At 51.0% G+C, this 25,193-nt stretch overlaps 2 protein-coding genes and 1 long non-coding RNA gene across 16 annotated transcripts in view; 1 reads left to right on the forward strand and 2 right to left on the reverse strand.

Annotated features, from left to right (window-relative positions):
• ELF3 (E74 like ETS transcription factor 3) lies at positions 1-6,814 on the reverse strand. 3 transcript variants are annotated; one of them, XM_001150545.6, is made up of 9 exons: positions 5,287-6,814; positions 4,694-4,864; positions 3,808-4,029; positions 3,550-3,642; positions 3,227-3,346; positions 2,950-3,039; positions 2,688-2,804; positions 1,982-2,177; positions 1-795 (listed from the first exon to the last, which is right to left on the reverse strand). In XM_001150545.6, exons 2-9 carry the CDS (start codon positions 4,854-4,856, stop codon positions 681-683), a joined length of 1,116 nt encoding a protein of 371 aa, XP_001150545.2. In that variant the 5' UTR covers positions 4,857-4,864; positions 5,287-6,814; the 3' UTR covers positions 1-680. The 3 variants fall into 3 exon arrangements, with proteins under 3 accessions (XP_001150545.2, XP_009438941.2, XP_063649847.1); XM_009440666.5 differs by having other exon boundaries at positions 563-795; positions 2,613-2,804; XM_063793777.1 differs by lacking the exon at positions 5,287-6,814 and adding an exon at positions 5,169-5,270 and having other exon boundaries at positions 563-795; positions 2,613-2,804; positions 4,694-4,860.
• Positions 6,085-15,808, forward strand: LOC104004417 (uncharacterized). Its single transcript, XR_677359.4, has 2 exons — positions 6,085-6,193; positions 15,570-15,808. It is a non-coding gene; the product is annotated as an uncharacterized LOC104004417 (long non-coding RNA).
• The window catches only part of RNPEP (arginyl aminopeptidase), a 23,513-nt gene continuing 8,129 nt past the window's right edge, over positions 9,810-25,193 (reverse strand). For 6 of the 12 annotated variants that reach the window (XM_016935684.3, XM_063793729.1, XM_063793754.1 and 3 more), the window contains 8 exons: positions 19,633-19,749; positions 18,345-18,580; positions 15,884-15,997; positions 14,410-14,522; positions 14,131-14,239; positions 12,421-12,645; positions 11,458-11,600; positions 9,810-10,396 (listed from right to left, as the gene is read on the reverse strand). In XM_016935684.3, coding sequence (XP_016791173.3) covers positions 10,238-10,396; positions 11,458-11,600; positions 12,421-12,645; positions 14,131-14,239; positions 14,410-14,522; positions 15,884-15,997; positions 18,345-18,580; positions 19,633-19,749 — 1,216 coding nt within the window. In that variant the 3' untranslated portion in view covers positions 9,810-10,237. Of the gene's footprint in view, positions 10,397-11,457; positions 11,601-12,420; positions 12,646-14,130; positions 14,240-14,409; positions 14,523-15,883; positions 15,998-18,344; positions 18,584-19,486; positions 19,750-25,193 lie in introns of all 12 variants that reach the window. The other 6 variants (XM_016935683.4, XM_063793726.1, XM_063793746.1 and 3 more) reach the window with 2 other exon arrangements.

A 25,193-nucleotide genomic window follows, 5' to 3' on the forward strand; every position in this document is an offset into this window, starting at 1 on the left:
TTAGAAAAAGCCCAGAAGGCACTTTATTGGAGGTCTCTGCCTCCATTCACAGGAGAAAGGAGCTGGGAGCCCCATCCTAAGGGTCCCAGCATCAGCCCACTGGAGGGCCTGGAACAGTCCAGCACTCTGTGGGAGAGGAGTGGGGAGGGGAATGTTTTAGAAAAAATAGATCTCTATGTACATCTGACATATTTATATAGCACATAAATTAGGGAGTGCTCTGACCCCTGCCCGTGGAGCCCAAGCACTGAGCAGGGAGGTGAATGCCAGTCCAGAAAGAAGGTGCTGGAGCCCCTGCTGTCCTCTCCATCACGGTGCTCCCCTAGGGCCTCCCCAGGCCTCCTTGGCTCAGTCCAGGTGTCTGCAGGAGGAAGGTGTTGTCTGCATTTAGTGTCTGAGACTGGGTTTGAGGAGGCACCAGATAAAAGGAGACACACTTGCAGCTATAAAGTCAGCTTCAAACCCCAGGGCTTGTAATTCCAAGAGGAGGGTGGGGAGGCGAGGCCATAGTCTCCGAGTCCCAGGACGATGGCTGACAATACACCAAAACATCAGCTTCTCTCCACAGCACAGCTGGGAGCATTCCCCAGTGGAGGGGCCATCTGGCCTGCCTGTCCTCCCAGGAAGGTTTGTAGGCCTCGAGTGGTCCGTGAGTTTGGTCCCGGGTATAGTTCCAACCCTCAGTTCCGACTCTGGAGAACCTCTTCCTCCTTCCAGCCGCTTGAGTTTTTGCCAAACTTGTAGACGAGTCGCCGGCCATCCACCCGTTCCAGGATCTCCCGTTTGTAGTAGTACCTGGGTGAAGAGAAGGATGGTCAGAGGTGCTTTGGCAGGAAATGGGCCCCAGGCTGCCAGCCCGCCCACCTGGCCCGCGTTACCCCCAGGTAACCCATGCCCACTGGTCTCTGCCTGACTAAGCTGAGCCTGACTCACACTTCCTAAACTCCTCTGTTCTTCACACTGGCAAGCAGAAGCTCTTTCCCTACACTGGCCTGTAACCGTGCCCAGGACACAGGGCTCTTTGCCTTTGCTTCTTTGTATCCTACGGCTGTGACTGGGGTCTGATCATTAAATTACATGACTTTTAAGGCCAGGCAGCTGGGCACGGTGGCTCACACCTGTAATTCCAGCACTTTGGGAGGCTGAGGCGGGCGGATCACTTGAGGTCAGGAGTTCGAGACCAGCCTAGCCAACATGGTGAAACCCCCCGTATCTACTAAAAATACAAAAATTAGCTGGGCATGGTGGCAGGTGCCTGTAATCCCAGCTACTTGGAGGCTGAGGCACAAGAATCACTTGAACCTGGCAGGCAGAGGTTGTAGCGAGCCAAGATTGTGCCACTGCACTCTAGCCTGGGTGACAGAGCGAGACCCTGTCTCGAAAAATAAAAAGAAGAAGAAGAAAAAAGAAAAGGCCAAGCATACTGGCTCACACCTGTAATCCCAGCACTTTGAGAGGCCGAGGCAGGAGAGTCATTTGAGGCCAGGAGTTTGAGACCGGCCTGGCCAACGTAGAGACCGTTGTCTCTATTTAAAAAAGAAAAAGAAAAAAAAAGTAAGTACATGATTTTAGGGCTGGACGGGATCTTAAGATGATCTAGTCTACCCCTGGACACAGGAGGAAACTGAGGCCCAGAGAAAAGCAACCTAAGTGCTTCAACGAGGAGAAAGCCAGGCCCTGGGTGGGCACGGCTCCTGCCCCCTTTCCCACTCTCCAGGTGCCTTCCTGAGGACAAGCCTCACAGGCGATACAAGAAATGTTGCTGCTAGCTCAAGTGCACTGTGTCTGCTGTCTGCCAGGCTAATACTTTCTCCATGTTGTCATTTAATCCATGAAGTAGGCCAACCCAGATGTTGTCCTCACTCTACAGGACTCAGCCCTGTTGCATGAAGCCAAGTGGCAGCCAGGAAGAGGGCGGTGGGGGTGTGAGCGCCTGTCCCCATGTCCGGCTGTATCGTGAGGGTCCTGGCCGCCAGCTCACCTCATGGCCCGGCTCAGCTTCTCGTAGGTCATGTTGCTGTTCTTTTTCTTTTGGCCCCATAGTTGGGCCACAGCCTCGGAGCGCAGGAACTTGAAGACGCCTTCATGCCGATTCTCCCACTTCATGAGGCCCTCGTTGAGCTCCGGGTGGATGAGGATGTCCCGGATGAACTCCCACAGGTGGGTGCCTCTGGGCGCTGCAAGGCCAGCCTCCATCAGTTTGCCATCCAGGTGTCCCCTCTCACCCAAGGCCAGCCGGCCCTGCCCGCCCCAGTGCACTGCTGACTCGGCCACAGCATGCAGCAAGCCTCTCCAGAGACCCCGCAGTGCCCTCTGTGCGGGTACTGCAGTGACTGCTTTTCTCCTCAGCCCACCTAAGACCCACCAGCTGCCTCCTCACATTGAGGGTGTCCCAGAGGGCAGGACAGTGGCCAAGTGCAGAGAGAACTGGGGTCAGTGGATAGGACTCTGGTACCATGAGCCTCCCACTGGGAGCCTTATTTCCTCCTCCTCTCCAGGACCACCAAGCCAGGCTCTGCAATTAGGTGGTGACCGATACCATAGAGCCCCCAGCTTGTGCACAGCCTTACCAAAGGCCACGCGGAGGCCAGAGAAAACGGGAGAAGGGATACCTGCAATGACCCGCAGTGCCCCAGGAAGCCGCTCAGCCTCGGCGCAGGGAGGACCCACGTGCCCCCGGAGCTCACCGTGCTTGCTCTTCTTGCCCTCGAGACAGTCCCAGTACTCTTTGCTCAGCTTTCGGGGCCGGCCTCGTTTCCGCTTCCCGTGCTTGGGATCCCCCTTCTTGCAGTCACGAAAACCATCTGTGGGGACGGTGGTGGAAGGTCAAGGAGGGGCAAGAGGGGAGTTAGGGAGAGTAGCCCCTCTACAGGAAAAGGCTGCAGGAAGAGCCGGGCCCCCTGTGCATTGCTAAATGGGATGCCCTCTTGGGGACCTCCCTCGACTCACCGCTGGGGAAGAGCTTGCCATCAGTGGGATCCAGGTCCACGTCACTTCCACCGGAGTCTGAGGAGTGGGAGCTCCGAGAAGCACCAGTCCCTGGGGGGTGGGGTCAGAGTAAGTCCCCTGCCGGCCCACCCTCTGCTAAACCACGCTGCTGGCTCTCAGGACACACTTCCCAGCCTGTTCCTGTTCCTGCCAGAAGGCCTGAGTTCTGGTGCTGGGAGCCAGAGGGAACAAGGGACACTTCGGGGAAGGGAGGTTGTGACCCAGAGAGAGCTCTCACCTGCGGTGGAGACGTCAGAGCTGCCAGGGGAGGGGGCTCCTGCGCCACAGCTGCCGGGGTGGTAGGGGCTGGCTTGCTGACCATCATCCAGCAGCTCCTGGGCAAAGGGGCTGCCCTGGTCTGGGAAGAGGAGGTGAGAACTCAGAGAGGGCTCAGGGGACCAGACCAGGACAGGTGAGGCTGCCCATGGGTCTGATGACCTGCTGCAATTTTTCTAATTGAGGGAGGGAGAAGTCTGGGGAGGGGGTCATCTCTAGCACTCTGTGGAGGGGCAGGGATGGGACAAGACAGGCTGGGGGAGGAAGGAGAAAACGGGTTCTCACCAAAGGGCCCTGGGTCTAGGGCCTCCTGGAAGGCCATGCCATCCTTCTCCAGCAGCTCAATGATCCAACTGAGCTCATCAGAAGAGCTGGAAGCTGACAAGGAAGGAAGGAAGGGTCACACTCCCCTCATCCCTCCCTCAAGGGCTCTCTCTGGCTGTGCCGCTGGCCCAGAGCTCCAGGGCCTGCCTACGGCCACACTGAACTCAACTCGGCTCAACATGTGGAGCTGCTCCCCAGCCTCCAGGGGCCTGGACTCACTGAGGTCTCGCAGCTGGGCATGGAGTTGGTCCCCCAGAGGCCCAAAGACCAGACGCAGCTCCTCAAGGGCACAATTGCAGAGGGTGGCCCCATCCATGTCACATCGTGAGAAGTCAATGGCGCTTGCGTCGTACTTGTTCTTCTCCACCTGGTAGCTGATCCAGTCCAGAACCTGCGTCTTCGACCAGAACTGGGGCTGTTCCCCCAACCAGCTGGCCTTCTCTGCAAGGGCCAGGCAGGGAAACAGGCTCAGCTCAGGCCACCCAGCAGACCTTACAGCCCCATTTTTTTTTTTTTTTTTTTTTTTTTGAGATGGAGTCTCACTCCTGTCACCTAGGCTGGGGTGCAATGGCACAATCTCGGCTCACAGCAACCTCCACCTCCCAGGTTCAAGCGATACTCCTGCGTCAGCCTCCCCAGTAGCTGGGATTATAGGTGCCCACCACCACGCTGGGATAAATTTTTTTTGTATTTTTAGTAGAGACGGGGTTTCACCATGTTGGCTAGGCTGGTCTCGAACTCTTGACCTCAGGTGATCCGCTCAGCTCAGCCTCCCAAAGTGCTGGGATTACAGGCGTGAGCCGCCACTCCCAGCCCACACAGCCCCATTCCTGGAGCACACTGGGGATTCACACCTCAGCCCTTGGAGCCATCCCAAGAGTAGGGGCAGGAGGTAGCATTCACAACACCCTTGTCCTGGTATCTGACACCTCCCTCTGCCTGTCACAGCCCCACAACCCCCAGCACCTCAGTCACTAAGTCTCAGCCTCTAGCCCTGGAATTTGCCTAGAGACCCTCCTCCCTGCCCATTCCCCCATTTGTCTAACAGGCCCTTAGATGGATCTGTCTCCCACTCCGTGCCCCATCCCACCCCGCTGAGACCCACCTGTACCCTCCAATGACATCTGGGGGTTGCTCAGGGTCAGTACCAAGTCATCGGCCCCAAAGGTGGCAGCAGGGGGAACAGAGGCCAGGGTGGAGTCCTCCGAGCTGTACATCGCACTGAAGTAGTTGCTAAAAATGTTGCTAATCTCACAGGTTGCAGCCATGAGGCTACCTGTGGGTAGGGGGAGAGAGGATGAGGTTGGTGAGGGGACGAGGGTCCTCTCCTTACACTCCCAGCTACTCTGCTTTGCCCAACCCTGGGCAAGAGTAGCCCCCAGGGGCAGGAAGATCAGCAACTCTGCGGACACCCTCTCTTCAAGAAGGGCTCCAAGATCTCAGACCAGGGCAGGACCACAGGAGCCTCCAGCTGGGCTTCCCTCCTCAGATCTCTGGGGCCCTGGAGCCAGACTGGCGGCGTCATGGCCATTCTGCCTTCCCAGAGACAATCTCTCCCTGTTCTTTGACCCTCAGGACACCTACGCTCTTGCTCGGAGATCCTAGACTGGAGTGCGCAGGTTCAGAACTGCAAATCCTCTGGACCCCTCTGCAGTTTCCCAAGAGCTGGGCTAGGGAATGACAGGCAGGGAATCCTACCGGAGTGGCGGAGTCCGGCTGTGGCAGGCAGGCCGGCAGGCGGGAGAGAAATCCAGTTCCGCCAGGTAGCGCTGAGGTATCTGGCCGCTGCGCTCCCCTACCCGGCTCTAAATAGAGCCTGGAGGGAGCTCCTCCCTGAGCTCAGGGCTTTATAGTGCGTCCCCTGCAGTAACCTGAGCTGGTGTCTCATTGGATGGAGGGGATTTCCTGGCCTTTAGACTGGGCTCCTGGCCCCAGGTGATTTGCATATTCAGTGCCACTTGGCCCGGATCTTAGCAGGCGGTGCTGGGAAATCAGGCCCGGCTGGTTTAATGATTGTCAGAGTCTGTCATCCCGCACCCTCTGGGGTTGGGCATGGGGCACTGGCCTGGGCAGGTGGCGGGAACGTTGCTGGGGTGGGCATCTGTGCTTTCGGCTGCCCTCTGGCCCAGGAAATTCCTCCCAGGGGCCAGGCCAGAGATGGGCCAGGCAGGGGGAGGGCAAGTGAGGGAACATGAACCCCTGGCTGACCTGGGTCAGAAAGCTGCTGGCCCCTAAATTCCAGAGATTCAGCAACAAACAGGCCTAGTAGGGAGAGGAGTTACTAGGTTTAGGGGTTTTTCCCAGAACACCCAGGACTCTGGCCAGGGGCTGGAAGGTGCTCCAGGCTCAATGCTGGGCAATACTCATGGATTAATTGGTGCTGGCTGGGCCTGCCAGCCTAGTCGTGGCCCCAGGGTCCCCACTAAAGGGCTCCTTCTCCAGCGCCCACTCTGTTGGCAAGGTCTTCACTACCATCACCTGCCTGGACTCCATCCAAGCGTCAGGGTTGCTGCAGTCGCTCCTGAAGAGACCCGGCTCTGCTTGAAAGTTCTTCCCTCAGCGCCTGCTGCAGCCCTCCCTGCCGGAGTTGCCAGAATCCACACGGGTAAGCTCATACCTGCTCTCTGGACCCCATCTAATCTCTGGTTCACTCGGCCCAGTTTTCCAGTACCTTCTGCTGCCCTCTAGTGGTCAGAAGCCTGACTACCTGGGTCACGTCATTCAAAGAAGAGGGAACGCATAGTATTAATATATTTACCAAGCACTTTTCAACATATTCTCTCATTTAATCCTCACACCAAAAAAGTCCTGTAAGGAATGCATGGTTATTCCCATTTTATAGACATGAAAGTTGCAGTGTGGAGGGTTCCCTTAGAATGGCTTGCCCAGGCCACACAGAGTTGGTGAAGGGGTGGAGCTGAGATTCACATCCAGGTATGCAGGTGTGTTGTACACAAAACCCTCGCTCTTTCCCTGCACAGGACTCAATGTCTTCGGGCTTCAGAGTCTTCCCATCCAGCTCCATGGCCAGAGCCCTTGCCTTCCCTGTGGGCAGAGTCCCCCATGTCTGTGGTTGTCTCTATGGAAACACAATGGATAATGTCTTATAGACCCTTCTTGAGACCCTGAATGGGGTAATACAGGTGGTTGAGGCAGGAGACTTGTAGCCAGCATCTGCAACTGTGTGATCTTGGGTGAGACCCTTGGAGTCTGTGCTTGTTTCCCCATCTATAAAAAATGAGGTTGTCTGAATTTAATAATCCCTAAGATCTCTTCCAGATCTAGTATTTTGTTTATTTTGTTTTGAGGTGGAGTCTCGCTCTGTCGCCCAGGTTGGAGTGCAGTGGCGTGATCTCTGCTCACTGCAACCTCTGACTCCTGGGTTCAAGCGATTCTCCTGCCTCAGCTTTCCGAGTAGCTGGGATTACAGGCGCCCGCTGCCATGCCCGGCTTTTTGTATTTTTAGTAGAGATGGGGTTTCACCATGTTAGCCAGGATGGACTCGATCTCCTGACCTCATGATCTGCCTGCCTCAGCCTCCCAAAGTGCTGGGATTACAGGCATGAGCTACTGCACCCAGCCCATATCTAGATTTTTATGCATCTGAAATGTAGGATCCGGTGGCTCACACCTGTAATCACTGCGTCTCAAAAAAAAAAAAAAAAAAAAATGTAGGATCTGTGTGACCCACCTCCATTAATGCACAACTTGGGGAGTTCCTGGCCACCCTCAGCCAGGGTGGGTGAAACGGTTACTCAAACAAAAGGTGACTCCACCTTCTACAGATACTCCTTTCTTTAACTCTATAGCCTGAGGACTAAGAAAGTCCTGCGCAGAGAATCTGCTTCTTACCTTACCTTCTTCCTCTCTGAAGCTCCCAGGTGCCTAGGAGAGAGTTAATGTCCAGGATCCCCCCTCCCCCCCGCCCCCGCACTGGGCCAGTGCAGGCAGGAGAGCCTGGGGCTCAGTAGGATTTTCCCCAGCCCTTCAGGGGGCCTCCCCCAAGGAGCCTGAGGCAGGCACACCCTCCACCCAGTCCCTCACCCAGGAATGTGGGAGAACCGGCTTCTAGCCCCAGGGCTGCTCACGTGCTCCCTGCCCTGAAGAGCATCTGGCTGGGGCTCCCGGGATGGCGGGGTGAACAGGAGGATGTACGAGAAAAATGAGAAGGCTGTCAGCTCCCTTGCCTTCTTGGGGCTTCCTCACCGCTGACATGGAGCTGAGATAAGGAATCCCTACAGGCTGGCAGCTTGAGATAAGTGGGAAAGACTTGGATTTGAGGTCAGTGCCTTGGAGGCATGGGGATGGGGGTGGGGAGAAGGTTCCAGGATAGTGGTCAAGAGAGCTATGGAGCAGGATGCCGGGGGCTTCCCAGTATTCTGTGATGGCAAAAACAACCCACTGGCCTCCCCTCTCCCCACAGAGCTTGCCCACACGGCAGCACAGCCTCATCTTTGGGATGGGAGAATGTCCTACAAAAGGACAGGCACATCCAGTAGTCCTGTCGGGTACCAAGGTGGTGAGTGAGGCAGGCTGCACAGCTCAGGATACCCACGCTATGTAATGGGAGACCCCACAAAGTTAGTGGAGTCACAGCACGGCTGTTAGAGGAAGGGCTTCCAGCCTTTCCTTCCACCGACCCTTCATGATTACTGGGCCTACTGGTGCTATAGGTTTTTGTACAGAGCAAGGAAAGATAGCTACTGATAAGCTAGATAAAAGGTTGGGGAGAGGGGGAGACAACTGGATAGCCCTAAAATAGTCCTTGCCAATAACATATTGCCAGGAACAGTCCTGAAAGAGCCACGGAAGCAGTTTGCTGTCAAAATGCCAGTGCCTGGAGAAGCTCTTCCGATACCGGGCCTCCAGATCCCTCACCTATGACCCACATCACCCTCTCTGATGGTGGAGCTGTGTGCCACGGGGCAGAGGCCTCTCCAGTCTACCACTTGGTCACCACTAGTCCCTTGCTCTTGCTGAGTGAAAGCAAATCGACTCATTCCCAACCCTTGTGCAGGGGAGGGAGGAAGCCTGTTTGATAACCTAAATCCGAGGACAGAGCAGAGCTGCGAACAAAGCCTGTTTCAGGGGTGCCCTGTATTTAAGAAAGGCAACTGAAACACACTAAATATTTCTTCCAACCCTCCCCTCATCCCACTCCCAAACCCAGATTGCTAACTGTTTAGGTCCCCATGTTGAGGCCAGGAAATCAGAATTTAGTGCAAAGTTCTAAAGACTTTACTGATTACCATTCAAATAGTTATCTAGGATCAAAGACAGGTGAGGCCCAGTGAAGCCTTGGGGATGGGCAGAAGGGTAGATAAAAAGTCATAAGACACTTTAATTTTTGAGACAGGGTCTCACTCTGTCACTCAGGCTGGAGTTCAGTGGCACAATCAAGACTCACTGTGGCCTTGACCTCTTGGGCTCAAGTGATCCTCCTGCCTCAGCCTCCTGAGTAGCTGAAACCACAGGAATGCACCACCACGCCCAGCTTTTTTTTTTTTTTGAGAAGTCTTACTCTGTCACCCAGGCTGGAGTGCAGTGGCATGATCTCAGTTTACTGCAACCTCCACCTCCCAGGTTCAAGTGTTTCTCCTGCTTCAGCCTCCCAAGTAACTGGAACTACAGGTGTGAGCCACCATGCCTGGCTAATTTTTGCATCTATCTTTTTTTTCAGTAGAGATGGGGTTTCACCATGTTGGCCATGCTGGTCTCAAACTTCTGACCTCAAGTGATTTGCCTGCCTCAGCCTCCCAAAGTGTTGAGATTACAGGCGCGAGCCACCACGCCCGGCTTTTTTTTTTGGTAGAGATGAAGTCCTGCTATGTTGGCCAGGGTGGTCTCAAACTCCTGGGCTCAAGCGATCCTCTCGCCTCAGCCTCCCAAAGTGCTGGGATTACAGGCGTGAGCCACTGTGCCCAGCCCATTTTTTTTTCTTAGTGATGGAAAAGATAATAGGAATGCTGCTGCAGATAGAGAATTCAGCTGCTTCACGGAGAACTGGAATGCTATTCCTTTTTCATTTTCCTGCACCAGCTGTGCCATTTTGCCATATTTTTTTTCATATGCATGTGTAGGACACCCACCTCCTTCACCCTGGCTGTTGCCTGAGGACAGGAAAATACTGTCATTCTCTGGGCCTCCCCCAGTGACCTTTCCAGAACAAACACAGTGAGGACCTCTGGTGGAAGAAATTTAATAGTCACTCAATCCGTAACTTAATTTTTGCTTGAAAACTTTATTAAAATAAGGATTAAACCCGAAAAAAGAACAATCAGAATGCCAGCCCTTTGCATAAAATCAGCAAGAAAAAGGACAGAAAGAGAAAAAAGAAGAGAATCAGTCCTCTCCACTTCTTCCCAGAGACTTAGGTGGGGAGGAGAAGACCCGCTGCCCTGCAGTGCCTGCAGCCTGTAGCGGGGAGAGCTGTGGGCAGGTTCTCTGTCTCAGGACTCAGTGGGCTATAGAGAAGTTAAGTTCCCACCAGAGCAGAGGCCCAAGAGTCACAGATACCTAAGCTAGAGAATAGATTATCCTGAGGGGATATAAACTCCAGGAAGTTGATCAGGGAACAGGAATTTGGGAACAAACAATTATTCTGAAAGCCTGGAGAGCCTGAAGAGGCAGGGGCCATGCACACGAGCCTCTAACTGCCCTTGGGTGCCACGATCTGCTGGACATAGTTGACAACATTGCTGTGGAGCTGGGAGGCGGTGGATGCAAAAGTCTCCTTGGCGAGGGTCTGGGCCACCTCACTGCCACCCATCATTGCGTGATACAGCGGAAGTGTATACTTCTGCTTCCCCTGCAAGAAACACACATACACATGCCTAAGAAGCTTGCCTGGTGGATCTGTCCAGCCCTCCTGCCCCCAGTGCCAGTCTAACAGCAGCCATGGCTAGGTGCTAAAAGGGATGTGGGTATCACAGCTGGAATGAGGAGTTTCTCATCAGAAGTGCTCTAATTCAGGCATCTTCTTGGGGGCCAAAGATCCATGGAGATGGATCTCAATACGCATCCCAATCCATACTAACATGGGGACGTCTACAGTCAACAAAACGAATGAGTTGGGTGGACACAATGGGAATCCAGACTTCTGGAAAGGTGTAGGTGGTGAGCCACCACGTGAGTAGCAGGTATCAGCAGCTGCAGCACATAAAGCTCACAGCCACATACGGTCCAGCTGCAGTCAAGCAAAGGAAAACCCACAGGTCAACCCACAGGTCAAATTCACACAAATATAAGCCAGCGACATCACAAGTTCCTAAAATCCAGAGCCTTGAGGAAGCCATCAAAGGGCTCAGAATATCCCCAAACAGGCACGCAGCCCTGACTTTATGCAGAGCAATGCTTCGTCTCCGGTCCAGCCCCTCCCTGCTCCGGAATCTGATGACATTCAGTTCATCCTGAGAGCCCGGGGCCTTTCCCCAACAGGGCAACTTTCACATAGTGACAGAGGGTCTGGCTGCTGTCCCGATCATGCCCAAGTCACAGGGCAGCAGGGACCTATCCTCCAAGCCTTTGTTCCTCTTGCTCTGCCTCTGGCCCCTTTCCCTCTTGTGTTTCCCACATGACACTGTCACCCTCTTTCCCGCCTCTGCGTTGGCTCTGGCCAGCTTTTTTCCCTGGGGTCTCACCAGCTGAATTGCAGAAAGCACTGCAAGCCTGCAGGCCTCCTCTTGTCCCTAGGGCAATGCCTTCAAAGCCACACTAGTAAAGAGGCTGAGTGGTAGGGTCCTCAGGTCATTTGCCCCTCCCTCTGTGCCTCAGGTGAGTCCTAGATGAGCCCTGCCCACATGATTACTTCACGTATGGCCGAGTGGGTCCCGGTGTGCTTTCGGGAACAGCGAGGCAGGGGTCACCCACCTGGTTATGCAGGAACTCCTTCACTTTCCAGAAATCTTCCTGGTGGTCGTTCTTAAGGACGATTTGGCCCCATCGCAGCCGGAGCTCTGCATTCCGGGCATTTGAGATACTTGGGTATGTCTCTCCAAGTTTTTTCACATTCCCTGGAGAAGAGAAAGAAATGGTTTGTGGCTGGTCACGGTGGGTCACACCTGTAACACTAGAATTTTGGGAGGCTGAGGTGGGCGGATCACTTGAGGTCAGGAATGTGAGACCAGCCTGGCCAATATGGCGAAACCCCATCTCTACTAAAAATACCAAACAAAATTGGCCGGGTGTGGTGGCGCACGCCTGTAATCCCAGCTACTTGGAGGCTGAGGTGCTAGAATCAAGAATCACTTGAACTCAGAAGGCGGAGGTTGCTGTGAGCCAATAGCACCACGGCACTCCAGCCTGGTCGACAGAGCAAGATTAAAGCAGACATATTCCCCCAATATCTGTCCCATTTTTTCTACCACTCACCTGCTAAAAGTCATCTTGGCTCTAACTTTTTTTTAACCCCTTGGTGAATATTATGTTGACTGAGCAGCCACAAAGCATTAGAGGTTGAGAGCTCTGGATGACTGGGTTCTGTGCGACCTGTTTGTACCTCAAGTTCATTCTGTCACCTGGGTATTAACATCACACCACCTACTTCCCAGAGGAGTTGTGGGAATTAAATGACTTAATAGACACAAAAGCCTTACAAGAGTCGCCTGCAGGAGCTTCGGACTTGAGCAATGCCAGGCTTTGTGACTTTGTCCTTGAGGTGCTTGTAAGTAGAACCCATAACCTCCCGATGACACATTCCTTGTGGAGTGCCAGCCTCCCTAGTGTACGTGGCAGTTCCCTAGGGGCAAGCATCACTACTTTTTGTGAGCCTCCCTCTAGCCCCTGACATAAAGCTGTGCACACAAGGAGCCCTGGTTCACCATTTTTTCTTACCAGGAGGGAGAGGGGATTTCTGGAGGATCTTATCCAGGAAGTAGACCAGCTGGTAGGTCTTCCAGGGAGAGATGGCCACGGCTTCAATGGCCTTCAAGTCCAGCTCCTCGGCTGCCCACAGTTGGGCTAGCTCTTCAGCAGGCTTCAAGAGTGAGTCCCCAGGGGAGAGATCAGGGAGGTACGGGGGCCAGCCAGGGGTATTCAGCCATCGATCAAACTCAAAACCTGTTTGGGAGGAGAGAAGACACTATCAGAATTCTCTGGCCAGGTTACGGTCAACTGGTTTAAGCAACTCCCAGAGACCTCAAGTTTCTCCTCTCTACATCCCAAACTCTTTCCCCAGCATTTAACATTACTTTCCCATGTAACTATTCGCTCCAGCAGGGTCCTAGTTATAATGACATCTAGAGACTGTGCCGTTTCGACCGTGAAAGTGCTTTTCGCTCCAAATTAGCACTGTGTTGTCAGAGCCAAGTTGGTGGATGCTCTATTCATGTGCACATTCTCCTACCGATCACAACCACACTGTACTTAAGCACCCAGGCTCTAGGACCAGGCTGCCTGGGTTCCTACCCCTGCTCTGTCATTAACCAGCTGGGAGGCCACGGGCATGTTACTTCACCTCTCTGCACCTCAGTTTTATCTATAAAGTGGGGGTGATAGGCCCTGCCTCAGTGATGGTTATGAGGATTACATGAGCAAATAAACATTAAAAGCTTAGCGTATCGCCTGATGCACAGTAAGTACTCTGGAATTATTAACTACCATTAGCTCCAGAGTCCCCACATTAAAATGCAAGCCTCCAACCGAATAGTAGGTGCTGCTAAAGGCCTGACCAATCCTACTGTCAGAGGACGCAGACTTCATCAAACCAACAATAGAGTGACTCAAGGTTCAGGTCACAGCAAGAAGTGGGGGTATGTCTAATGGATTGTGTCTTCCATGACAGGACATTTTTCGTTTTTTCTTTGGAAGTGGTACCTCCCAGGCAGAAATTGGCGGCTGGGCGCAGCGGCTCACGCCTGTAATCCCAGCACTTTGGGAGGCCGAGGCAGGTGGATCACCTGAGGTCAGGAGTTCGAGACCAGCCTGACCAACATGGAGATACCCTGTCTCTACTAAAAATACAAAATAGCTGGGCGTGGTGGCGTGTGCCTGTAATCCTAGCTACTCGGGAGGTTGAGGCAGGAGAATCGCTTGAACCCGGCAGGCGGAGGTTGCGGTGAGCCGAGATCGTGCCATTGCACTCCAGCCTGGGCAACAAGAGTGAAATTCCATCTCAAAAAAAAAAAAAAAAAAAGAAAGAAAGAAATAAGGAGGGCCACTGGGGTTGCCTTCACTCAGAAGGCTGTAGGAGGAGATGCTGCCTCCGCTCCTGCCCTGTGAGTTTTAGCTTGGGGCAGTGGTGCAGCAGCAGCAGTGGCAGCTCTCCAGGCAAGTTAAGGGTCTGACTATGTGTGTCCAGGTGTGAGGAAAACAAGACAAGAGGAGAGAGTAAGGAAACAGACTGGGAGAAAATGAGGCAGAGAGGAGTTAAAAGAAGTCATTTTTGTGGAATAAATCCCAGGATTCTGGGTTTGCTTCCCAAAATGCCCCTACCTTGCTGACTCTGACCCAGTGTTTTCCCATCCACCACCATCTTTCCGAGTGTAAATGAGATCTCATTCTCTACTATTTCTTAGAAGCCTGTGGGCCAGTTCCTCTGCTTACCTGGAATGATATCCACTCTCTTTTTCTTAAGCTCAGGGAAATATTCCAAGTAGAAGTCCAGAAAGTCATCGGCTAAGATGCTTCGGAATTTGAATTCATGCACATAGGCCTGTGAGGAGGGAAGGCTCTTTAGACCCTCTCTGGCCCTGTGGGGAGTGGTGTCCCTCTGTGTCCTGGGTCCTCCTCCAACCCCTTACCTCTTTCGCCCCCTGCCTCTACCCTTGATCAGGCCCAGTGGCTTTATCCGCTCCTCTTCCTTCTCCCCTCCTGTGACTATACCTTGAGAAAACTGTCAAACTGATCCTGATCACCCACCAAGTGGGCCAGGTATGAGACAAAGCAGAAACCTTTCTCGTAGGGGGTCTCATTATAGGTGTCGTCCGGGTCAACGCCTGGCAGAGGAGAAAGCAGACAAGATTTGAGCTTTTGTAGCCTGTCACCCGTAACGTTCTTCTCTAGCTCCACAGTCAAAGACTAGCGATGGAAGAGATCAGAATTCAGCTTCCCCAGGGACAGCAAGGCCAAGAAGGTGTCCAGATCCTGGCCTCTCTCCAGATCTTGGACTCTCTCAAGGCCAAGACTCTCTCTCTTAAGATCTCTATCTCAAGGCCAAGATCTCTCTCCAGATATTGGCCTCTCTCAAGGTACTTCCAAGATCTCAGAGGGCCATTCACTGTGGATCTAATATGAAGACAGAGAAACCAGCTTTCCAGAGGAGCGGACACATTTCCTTAGTCCCAGGATACACTTTGTGTGGGTAGGTTCCATCAGCTCTTCCCACTGAGCACCAAGCTGTGTCTTTTCCATCCCTATTGGTCACCACCTAAATACTCAACCTACCCTCCCAGATCAATGTTTTTTTGTTTTTTTTTTAAGACGGAGTCTTGCTCTATCACCCAGGCTGGAGTGCAGTGGCACGATATCAGCTCACTGCAACCTCTGCCTCCTGGGGTCGAGCGATTCTCCTGCCTCAGCCTCCCCAGTAGCTGGGATTACAGGTGTGCACCACCACACCCAGCTAATTTTTGTATTTTTAGTAGAGACAGGGTTCTCCATATTGGCTAGGCTGGTCTCGAACTCTTGACCTCATGATCCGCCCGCTTTGACCTGGGATTACAGGCGTGAACCACCATGCCCAGCCAATGTGTTGTTTTTACAGCTGTTCCAGGCTAAAACTAATTACCAGTCTCTAAGAAATTCATCTGCAAACTTAACGGCATCAAGGAACATGAGCTTCAATTGCATAAAAAGGTTTCAGATTAGTCACACATGGAATGAAGGAAAATGTTAGGAAGTAAAAAGATCTGAATTTGGAGAGAGGACCCGGATCTCAGTTGCAGTCACGCACTGATTAGGTACATGACCTGGACAAGACACTTAACTTGTCTGGCACTCAGTCCCATCCTCTGTAAAATAAGGCTAATGCTTTTATTCTACAGAATCCACAGATCTGCCCTGATGATCATGAAGGAATGCGAAAGAGCCTGGTAAAATGATATGGACTTGTGCAAAAATGCAAAGCAATGGTGAAGTCATCACGAACCGCACAGACTGGACAGAACTCCTATCTGGCTGCAGTGGCTTGGGTTCAGTCAGCCCAGGGGCCAGAGAATTGGCTAGAAAGAGCTCTGGAGTGCCCCTCCCTCCAAATAAAGTATTCTAAGCATGCACTGATCAACATGAAGTTCGCATTAACTTGGGGCTCCAAGCTCAATTGAGGGGAGTGGGTGTCAGACAGAGGAGCCTCCTGGACCTGGTTCAATCTTCACGCGGAGCTTGTTGAGTGGGTTTTCCTCTCCAGTGATGTCCATGTGCTGACGCAGCAGAGCCCGCCCCGTTGCAGCCTCCAAGCAGGTGTACGCAGCGCCTGGTGCAGAATCAAACGTAAGCCCCGGGAAAACGTCTGTCACCACATCCAAGTGTATTTTCCTGACAGAAACACTGTGCTGCCTCCTTGTGGCCTCAAGAAGAACAGCGACAGATACCTGAAGCTTAATAACATTACCCTCCTGGGGACCCAGGGCAAATAGGGACAGTTACAGAGAGCCTGACTCAGTCCCTAGCTCCCTGTTGCTGTGGGCTACAAAGGACTTGGTTAACTCAGGCTGTTGGTCTCTCTCCTAAGTGAGGACTGGGGGAATCGCACCTTTCTGACAGTTACCTTTCCTTATCAAAGTACTGTATTTTTATTTTATCTTATTTCATTTATTTTATTATTTTATTTTTTGAGACAAAGCCTCACTCTGTCGCCCAGGCTGGAGTGCAATAGCGTGATCTTGGCTCACTGCAACCTCCGTCTCCTCCTGGGTTCAAGCGATTCTTCTGCATCAGCCTCCTGAGTAGCCGGGATTACAGGTGTGCACCATCACGCCCAGCTAATTTTTGTATTTTTAGTAGAGAGGGGGCTTTACCACGTTGGCCAAGCTCAAACTCCTGACCTCAGGTGATATGCCCGCCTTGGCCTCCCAAAGTGCTGGGATTACAAGCGTGAACCACCACGCCCGGCCCCTGGCCTTATTTTTAGAAAATGATTTGATTTTTTTTTTTTTTTTTTTTTTTTTTTTTGAGACAGAGTCTCACTCTGTTGCCCAGGCTGGAGTGCAGTGGCACGATCTCGGCTCACTGCATCCTCCACCTCCTGGATTCAAGCAATTCTCCTATCTCAGCTTCCCAAGTAGCTGGGACTACAGGCACACACCACGATGCCTGGCTAATTTTTGTATTTTTAGTAGAGACGGGGTTTCACCATATTGGTCAGGCTGGTCTCAAACTCCTGACCTCAGGTGATCCACCCGCCTCAGGCGTGAGCCACCATGCCTGGCAATGACTTGATCTTCTGTGAAAACTTAGAATTATTTTCATCTAACTGTTTCTGTCAGACAAAAGAAATTATCAACCCCAAATTTTTAAGGATCTCTAAGTCTCCTTCTGCATTAAAAACAATGACTGAGGGAACAGTGGAGGGGTGGGGAACAGGGTTTTGGAACCAGCCAGCTCTGCCCTTTCCTAGATGTTTTGACTCTGAATAAGTGACTTAGCCTCTCTCAGCCTCAGTTTCTTCAACTGTACAATGGGATAAAAATATTTGCTTGCAGGATTCCTAATGGCTGATTAAGATATTCACAAACAGGCTCTTGCTATATATATTCTGAATGAAAGTACAAAATTTGTACAAACTTTCTGGAAGATAATGGACAATATGTACTAAAAAGACTATGTAATTTAAAATGTTCAGGGCCGGGCACAGTGGCTCACAGCTGTTGTCTCAGCACTTTGGGAAGCTTAGGCAGGCAGGTCACTTGAGGCCAGGAGTTCAAGACCAGTCTGGCCAATATGCCGAAATCCTGTCTCTACTAAAAACATAAACACTAGCCGGGCATGGTGGTGCATGCCTGTAATCCCAGCTACAGGGAGTGGGATGTGGGGGAGCTGAGGCAGGAGAATTGCTTGAACCACGGAGGTGGAGGTTGTAATGAGCCGAGATTGCAACACTGCACTCCAGCCTGGGCAACAGAACAAGACTCTGTCTCAAAAAAAAAAAAAAAAAAAAGTTCAGACCCAGAAATTATGTTTCTAAGAATTTATCATTATTGAAATCATCTGATATGAATAGACATTTATATGTAAGGAAATTTGTAAACAACCAGTAAGTTAAAAAACATCCATATATGCAGCTATAGAAGAAAATCTAATGGGCCGGGCGCGGTGGCTCACGCCTGTAATCCTGGCACTTTGGGAGGCCGAGGCGGCTGGATCACCTGAGGTCAGGAGTTCGAGACCAGCCTGACCAACATGGAGAAACCTCGTCTCTTCTAAAAATACAAAATTAGCCAGGTGTGGTGGCGCATGCCTGTAATCCCAGCTACTCGAGAGGCTGAGGCAGGAGAATCGCTTGAACCCGGGAGGCGGAGGTTGCAGTGAGCCAAGATCGTGCCATTGCACTCCAGCCTGGGCAACAAGAGCAAAACTCTCTCTCAAAAAAAAAAAAAAAAAAAAAAAAAATCTAATGACCTGGGGAAATGTTTTTTTAAAAAAAGTCAGTTATCAAACCACGTATGGTTTGACAATTCATACATACAGAAAAATGTTGGATACACACTACTGCCTCGTTTCTTCACACCCACTTGTATTCTGAAGCCCCATAAGGAGATCACACTAGCCCCACAGGTTAAGAATGGGAGGCAGAGTCCTTAGGAGAGGGGTGGGCACTTTACCAAAGAGGATGGTGGAGATCCTTCTCTGGGCGTACATGGTGAAACCTTCATTGAGCCAGAATTCACCCCAGTTGGCGTTGGTGACCAGGTTCCCAAACCAACTGTGGGAGATCTCATGGATGATGACATCTGCCAAGGAGCGGTCCCCAGCTAGCAGGCAGGGGGTGACAAAGGTCAGACAAGGGTTCTCCATTCCTCCAAATGGAAAGGACGGTGGCATGAAGAGCAAGTCATACCTGCTGAGAAGTAGGGAGGTCACCGAGAGGCCCTGGCTTCCCAGAGCAGACCCTACCTCGCCCCCCTTTCCAGCCTATTTCCAAGCCCTAACAGATGCAGTCACTAAACAGGCAGAGTACGATTTTGGGCCCAGTGCGGAAAATAAAGCCCAGGCTCCTCAATGCTTCTCCCACGTGTCTCCCCTGCCTTGCTGGGACTTCCCTCGTCCAGGTGTCTGCTCTCCTGGAGCTCACTCTCCAGGCATTTGTTTCCCTCTCTCCTTCCAAGCAGGTGTGGAGGTGGTAAGTGTATTATCAGCTCCATCACATGGAGTTCCCTGGAGGCCAACTTGGGGTCATAAAGACCAACCTGGAGCCTTTTATCTAAGGAGCCTAAAGTCTGAAGATGTCAAAGTTAAAAACAGAGTGTGGGGAAACTTCCAGCAATGGGAAAACACAGGTCAACAAAGGACCTTGACAGTGCTGCCCCATCTCAAACTTGGCAACTGCAGGTCACATTTTGATCACCTCAAGAACCTCTTCTCTGCCGGGCCTGGTGGCTCACACCTGTAATCCCAGCACTTTGGGAGGCCAAGGTGGACAGATCACCTGAGGTCAGGAGTTCGAGACCAGCCTGGCCAACATGGTGAAACCCTGTCTCTACTAAAAATACAAAAATTAGCTGAGTGTGGTAGAGGGCGTCTGTAATCCCAGCTACTCTGGAGGCTGAGGCAAGAGAATCGCTTCAACCTGGGAGGTGGAGGTTGCAGTGAGCTGAGATCACGCCACTGCCCTCCAGCCTGGGCGACAGAGCGAGACTCCATCTCAAAACACACACACACACACACACACTCACACACACACACACAAAAAGAACCTCATCTCCTAGGTCCTCTCCTCAGCAACAGTGAGAAGCCTGGCTCATACCCTCCTCTCCTCCTCCTCTCCTTCACTTCTGGGATCAGGGAAACTTTGCTCTGGGAGGCAGGAGGTGGAAAAGCCACACGAAGAGGAAGAATGGAAGCCAGTGACTCAGTTTAACAGGAGACACTGGAGTCAATGTGATACCACACCTTCCCCAAACATAAGGTCCAAAAAGCTTCTCTCCTGTTGCCAAAAATTCTTCTATCACCCCGTTGTACTCCTCCTTGGCAGCACCAATCAGGCAGGGCTCAGCCCACACCCGGCTCCTAAAGACAAGAGAGCAGAGAAAGCAGAATGGTGTTTAGAGACCATCGCAGTGACCTGATCCTGAAAGCACCTGTAGGAAATTGGCCTCCGCCAAGTGAATGTGACAATGCAGTCAGCCACAGTGACGGAGTGCAAGATCGGATCACCACACAGATCCAAGAGACCGCTCACCACACCTGAGAAACAAGAACCCAAGACAGCCTCATGGAGGTGGAACCGTGCTATGCAGTTATGGCTTCGCTACTGAATGCGATCTTGCAAAAGTGATTTAACCTCTGTGAGCCTCAGTTTCCTCATCTGTAAAATGAGTGAAGATTAAATAAGACAACACACAAAAGCCCTTCAAACAGCGGTTTATACAGTAAATGTTAGTTTTCTTCTCCCTACTTATAGGAGAGGTAAGAAAGCGTTCTAATAATAGAATCTGGAATTGAATAAAACCTTAAGAGACAAACCTTTTTTATTTTTTAAGACAGGTTCTTGCTCTGTTGCCCAGGCTAGAGTACAGTGGTGTGATCCAACCTCCGCCTCCTGGGGCTCAAGTGATCCTTCCACCTCAGCTCCCCAACCCCAGTAGCTAGGACTACAGTTGCACGTCATCATGCCTGGCTAATTTTTTATTTTTGTAGAGGTAGGGTTTCGCTATGTTGCCCTGGCTGGTCTTGAACTCCTGGGCTCAAGTGATTCACCTGCCTCAGCCTCTCAAAGTGCTGGGATTACAGGCATGAGCCACTGTGTCCGACCCAAACCTACTAATGTTAATAGAAATTTGTTAACTGCCTTAGGTACAATAATGGGATTGTGGTTATAAGGGAGAATGCCTCTATTCTTCAGAGAGGCACACAGATTTACTTGCTTTTAAATGGTCTAGCAAAAATAAAAACAAATCCACTCATAAAACTAATATGACAAAGTAGATGGTTCTATAGGTGTTCAATGCATCATCCTTTCAATTTTCTAAATATTTGAAATTTTCTTAATAAAAAGATAGGGAAACAAAGGTGGCTTGGAGGAAACAAAAACAAAACAAGAAGATCCAGTCTAATGGAAAGATGCAATGGACTCAGGGCTCCTGCAGCCAAAGGCTCTGCTTGACAAAGAGCCCCTGGCTGCGCTGTAGAACTGCTTTTCCACACGGACATATGAATGAGACTGGCTGGGCCTGGTGGCTCACGTCTGTAATCCCAGTACTTCGGTAGGCCGAAGTGGGCGGTTCACCTGAGGTCAAGAGTACCAGACCAGCCTGGCCAACATGGTGAAAGCCTGTTTCTACTATAAAAAAAAAAAAAAAAAAAAAAAAAAAAATTAGCAGGACATGGTAGTGTATGCCTGTAATCCCAGCTACCTGAGAGGCTGAGGCAGGAGAATCGGTTGAACCTGGGCGGCAGAGGTTGCGGGGAGCCAAGATTGCACCATCACACTCCAGCCTGGGCGACAGAGTAAGACTCTGTTTCAAAAAAAAAAAAAAGAGACTGATGGCAAAGTGGGATGGGTCCAGGCCCAGATGAGGGAAAACTTCCTCTGCCTTTGCTGAAGCATAGGAACTATTCTAACAGGAAGAAAAGATACAGGGAAACCAGTATCAGGTACTTCCCAAATATCAAAAGCAAAGACCTAGCCATGGAACACTGCATATGCATGTGAGGAAGCACCGAGAGTCTGGGATTACTTGAGGACAGGATCAGATTGCAATAGGGGAGGCAGTGGCAGGAGGTGGGACATGAGATGCCCAAGACGGTCGGGTCATAAAGAGCCTCAGGTGCACTGTTACAGAACCGGACCTTCAGAGCCATGGGAGCATTTTAAGCCAACAAGTGACATTATCAGATTTAGTTTTAAGATATCATCCTGGCTGCAGAACACAGAAAATATGTTAAACTACAAGAATGGGTGAGCTTCTCCAAGGAAAGCATGTAGAAGAAAAGAACAGGTCAAAGACAGAGCCTTGGGCAACACCGACACACAAGGAGCTGGGCAGAGGAGTCAGGGAAGGAGATGAGAAAAGGACTAACCAGGAGGCCTGATGACCAGCATGGGTGGTGTCACTGAAGAAGCCAGAGGAGGGTCAATGGGGGCAGAAGGAAAAACAGCAGAACATGAAGGCAAGGGCTAAAAAGCATCACATATGTTATCTGTATTGAGGCGAATGGCCTCTCTTACTACAGTTTCAACAGCATGGCAAGGGTGGGGGGCTGGATTCCAATGGGTTGTAGCAATAAATGATTGTGGGGTGGGGGGGTTTCAAGAAGTGCAGCCAGTGAGTATACATGCCACTGAAGTCACCTGGCTACAGAGGGAAGGACAGTGTGTCGTGCCAGAAGAGAATATGGAGTTAAGGGTTTTTTGAGTTGTTTGTTTGTTTGTTGAGACGGAGTCTTGCTCTGTTGCCCAGGCTGGAATGCAGTGGCGCGATCTCGGCTCACTGCAAGCTCCACCTCCCGGGTTCACACCATTCTCCTGCCTCAGCCTCCCAAGTAGCTGGGACTACAGGCGTGAGCCACTGCACCTGGCCGAGTTTGTTTTTTTTTTTTGTTTTGGCTTTTTTTTGAGGTGGAGTCTCACTTTGTCACCCAGGCTGGAGTGCAGTAGTGCAATCTCGGCTCACTGCAACCTCCACCTCCCGCGTTCAAGTGATTCTCCTGCCTCAGCCTCCTGAGTAGCTGGGATTATAGGCGTACACCACCATGTCCGGCTGATTTTTGTGTTTTTAGGAGAGATGGGGTTTCACCACGTTGGCCAGGCTAGTCTCAAACTCCTGACCTCAGGTGATCCGCCCACCTTGGCCTCCCAAAGTGCTGGGATTACAAGCGTGAGCCACCACACCCAGCCTTGAGTTTGTTTTTTGCTTTGCTATAGATCTTAGAGAAACTGGTGCTTGTCTAGAGGGGGAAGCTGCAGATTTGAAGAGAGAGATGTAAATGATGAGGCAAAGTCCCAGAGGACATGTGAGGGAAGAGATTTGGCTTTAAACAGAAGGAAGGACCTTTGTTGCAGTCCGGAAGGATAAAAGCAGATGAAGATAACTTTTTAAGTGGAGGACAGGAAACTGACATAATCATATCTGATGAATTTAATATTCTCAATAAAACAGGAGACAAGACCTTCTGCTTAAATGAGGGGATGGGATTGGATAGCAAACTTAAAGAGAAGAGTAAAGTCTTAGAACAGCTTAAAGGGAGTGAGATGGAATGGTAAATAAGAGGACTGTTGAACAACCTTGAAAGCACACCTGCAGTTGAAGACTGTACATCTGTTACATTTTTCTGGAAAACCCCACACATGTCTATTTCAACTTTCCTTTAATTCCAACTTTTCACGAAGAATTGAGAAAGGTGTAGTGGTTATTACTGTGTAGTTTCACTATTTTCTACATCTCCCAAATACCCACTTATAGAAGTAGAGAAAAGGAATTGTATAACAAGGGACTGGGACATTATAGCAGCGGGAAGTGGGCAAGAGGCTTTGGGGTGTTGGTAAGAGGTAACCAACCACACACTTGGGCCAGGGAGGGAAGCCCAGTCAGGAGGGTCTTGACTGCCCAGGAGAAATGAGTGGCTTGCCGGAAGGGAGGCTGCCATGAGCTCAAGGAGGAGACATGGTGGAATATAGTGGGAGAGAGGCCGTCAGAGAGCTGGAAGGTTAGCAGAGTCAGGATGAATGAGGACAAGGGGCTCAAGGGCCTTAAAAGTTCAGATATGGTACAGTTCATGACAATGACGATGTCTAGGCTCTAGACTGCAGAGCATGGGTGTGAATATGGGTGGCTGACAGAGTGGAGAAGGCTCCCTGAGTAGAGGTCAAGAAACCCTGAAGGTTGGTGTGGTGGCTCATGCCTGCAATCCCAACACTTTGGGAGGCCGAGGTGGGAGGATCTCTTGAGCCCAGGAGTTCAAGATCAGCCTGGACAACATAGCAAGACCTTGCTCCTGCAGAAAATAAATAACTGGGCATGGTGACAGAGTAGCTGTGGTCCCAGCTACTCTGGAGACTGAAGTGGGAGGACTGCTTGAGCCTGGTAGCTTGAGGTTCAATGGGCTGTTATTGTGCCACTGCATTCCAGCCTGGGCAAGAGAGCGAGGCAAGAAAAGAAAGAAAGAGGGAGGGAGGGAGGGAGAAAGGCACAAGAAACCCTGCAGCCACCCTCAACCCTGGGTGTTAGGAGAGAAAAGTCGCCAAAGATGATGTGACAGGAAACCAGACAGAAAAAGACCATGGGACGGCAGTCAGTGTCTTCAAGGAATTACTTTGTGAACTGTTCTACCACCACCTTGGATATCAAAATTACCATAGTCCTTCAGCCCAGTGGATTTCAGCTTGTTACAACTAGAAGGTTTAAGACAGTCATCCAAGATACCTCCACCAGGACACACATTTCTGTCAAAATAAATCAGGATGCTCTCAGTCAAGCTGCAATCTCACTACCTGTAGTATATTGCAAAGAGCACTGGATTTGCAATGGAAATACCTGAATTTTAATTCCAGTTTTGCCAACTAGTGGTCCTGCACAAGCCACTCACCACAGCCTTGGTTTGCTTATTTTTAAAATGTAGAAAGTATCATCCTCATGGAGTCTGTGTAAGGATTAGAAGAGATTATACATAAAAGGGCCTACTGGGATATACCCATAATTCCCCTCTGCCCAGGATTTTCCTCTTGCAGTAACAGGGACTGGGATAGGTGGCATACCTTGCCAGAAGACCCTCCCATTTAATAAACCCCCACGGCCGGGCGTGGTGGCTCATGCCTGTAATCGAGCACTTTGGGAGGCCGAGGTGGGTGGATCACGAGGTCAGGAGTTCAAGACTAGCCTGGCCAACATAGTGAAACCCTGTCTCTATTAAAAATATGAAAATTAGCCAGAAATGGTGGCACACACCTGTAGTCCCAGCTACTTGGGAGGCTGAGGCAGGAGAATCGCTTGAACCCAGGAGGCGGAGGTTGTGGTGAGCCAAGATCGCGCCACTGCACTCCAGCCTGGGCAACAGAGCAAGACGCCATCTCAAAAATAATAAATAAATAAACCCCCACAAGACCCTACGATGTGACCCAGGAGGCAAGAACTGTCCATTTAATCACGGAAGGAATAAGGCATTACCACCAGTTAAGTGGATTCTGTCACCTAGTTCGATATACCATGTTGTCATTTTATTACACGCAGTATAAAAAGAAATCATTATCACTCAGTATCTTTAGAATCTATTGTTCTCTCATTTCCCATTAATAGTTCATACTCTTACAAATAGAACCTTAGTAAGGGTATTCTTGGAAACGACATTCCTTTACTTATCTACTTGCTTGTCTATCGCAAAGATGACATCCTTTTGATTATTTCCCGCCCTGCCTATTAGGAAGACAGCCCTTCGTGAGAGGAGGGCACTTTGTCTTTCCAGACTGGTATTGTTTTGAATGTGTGTGCTGGGAGCAGATGCCAATGGAATCCCAT

This window comes from Pan troglodytes, chromosome 1 (genome assembly GCF_028858775.2).
Source record: "Pan troglodytes isolate AG18354 chromosome 1, NHGRI_mPanTro3-v2.0_pri, whole genome shotgun sequence".
Lineage (NCBI taxonomy): Eukaryota > Metazoa > Chordata > Mammalia > Primates > Hominidae > Pan > Pan troglodytes.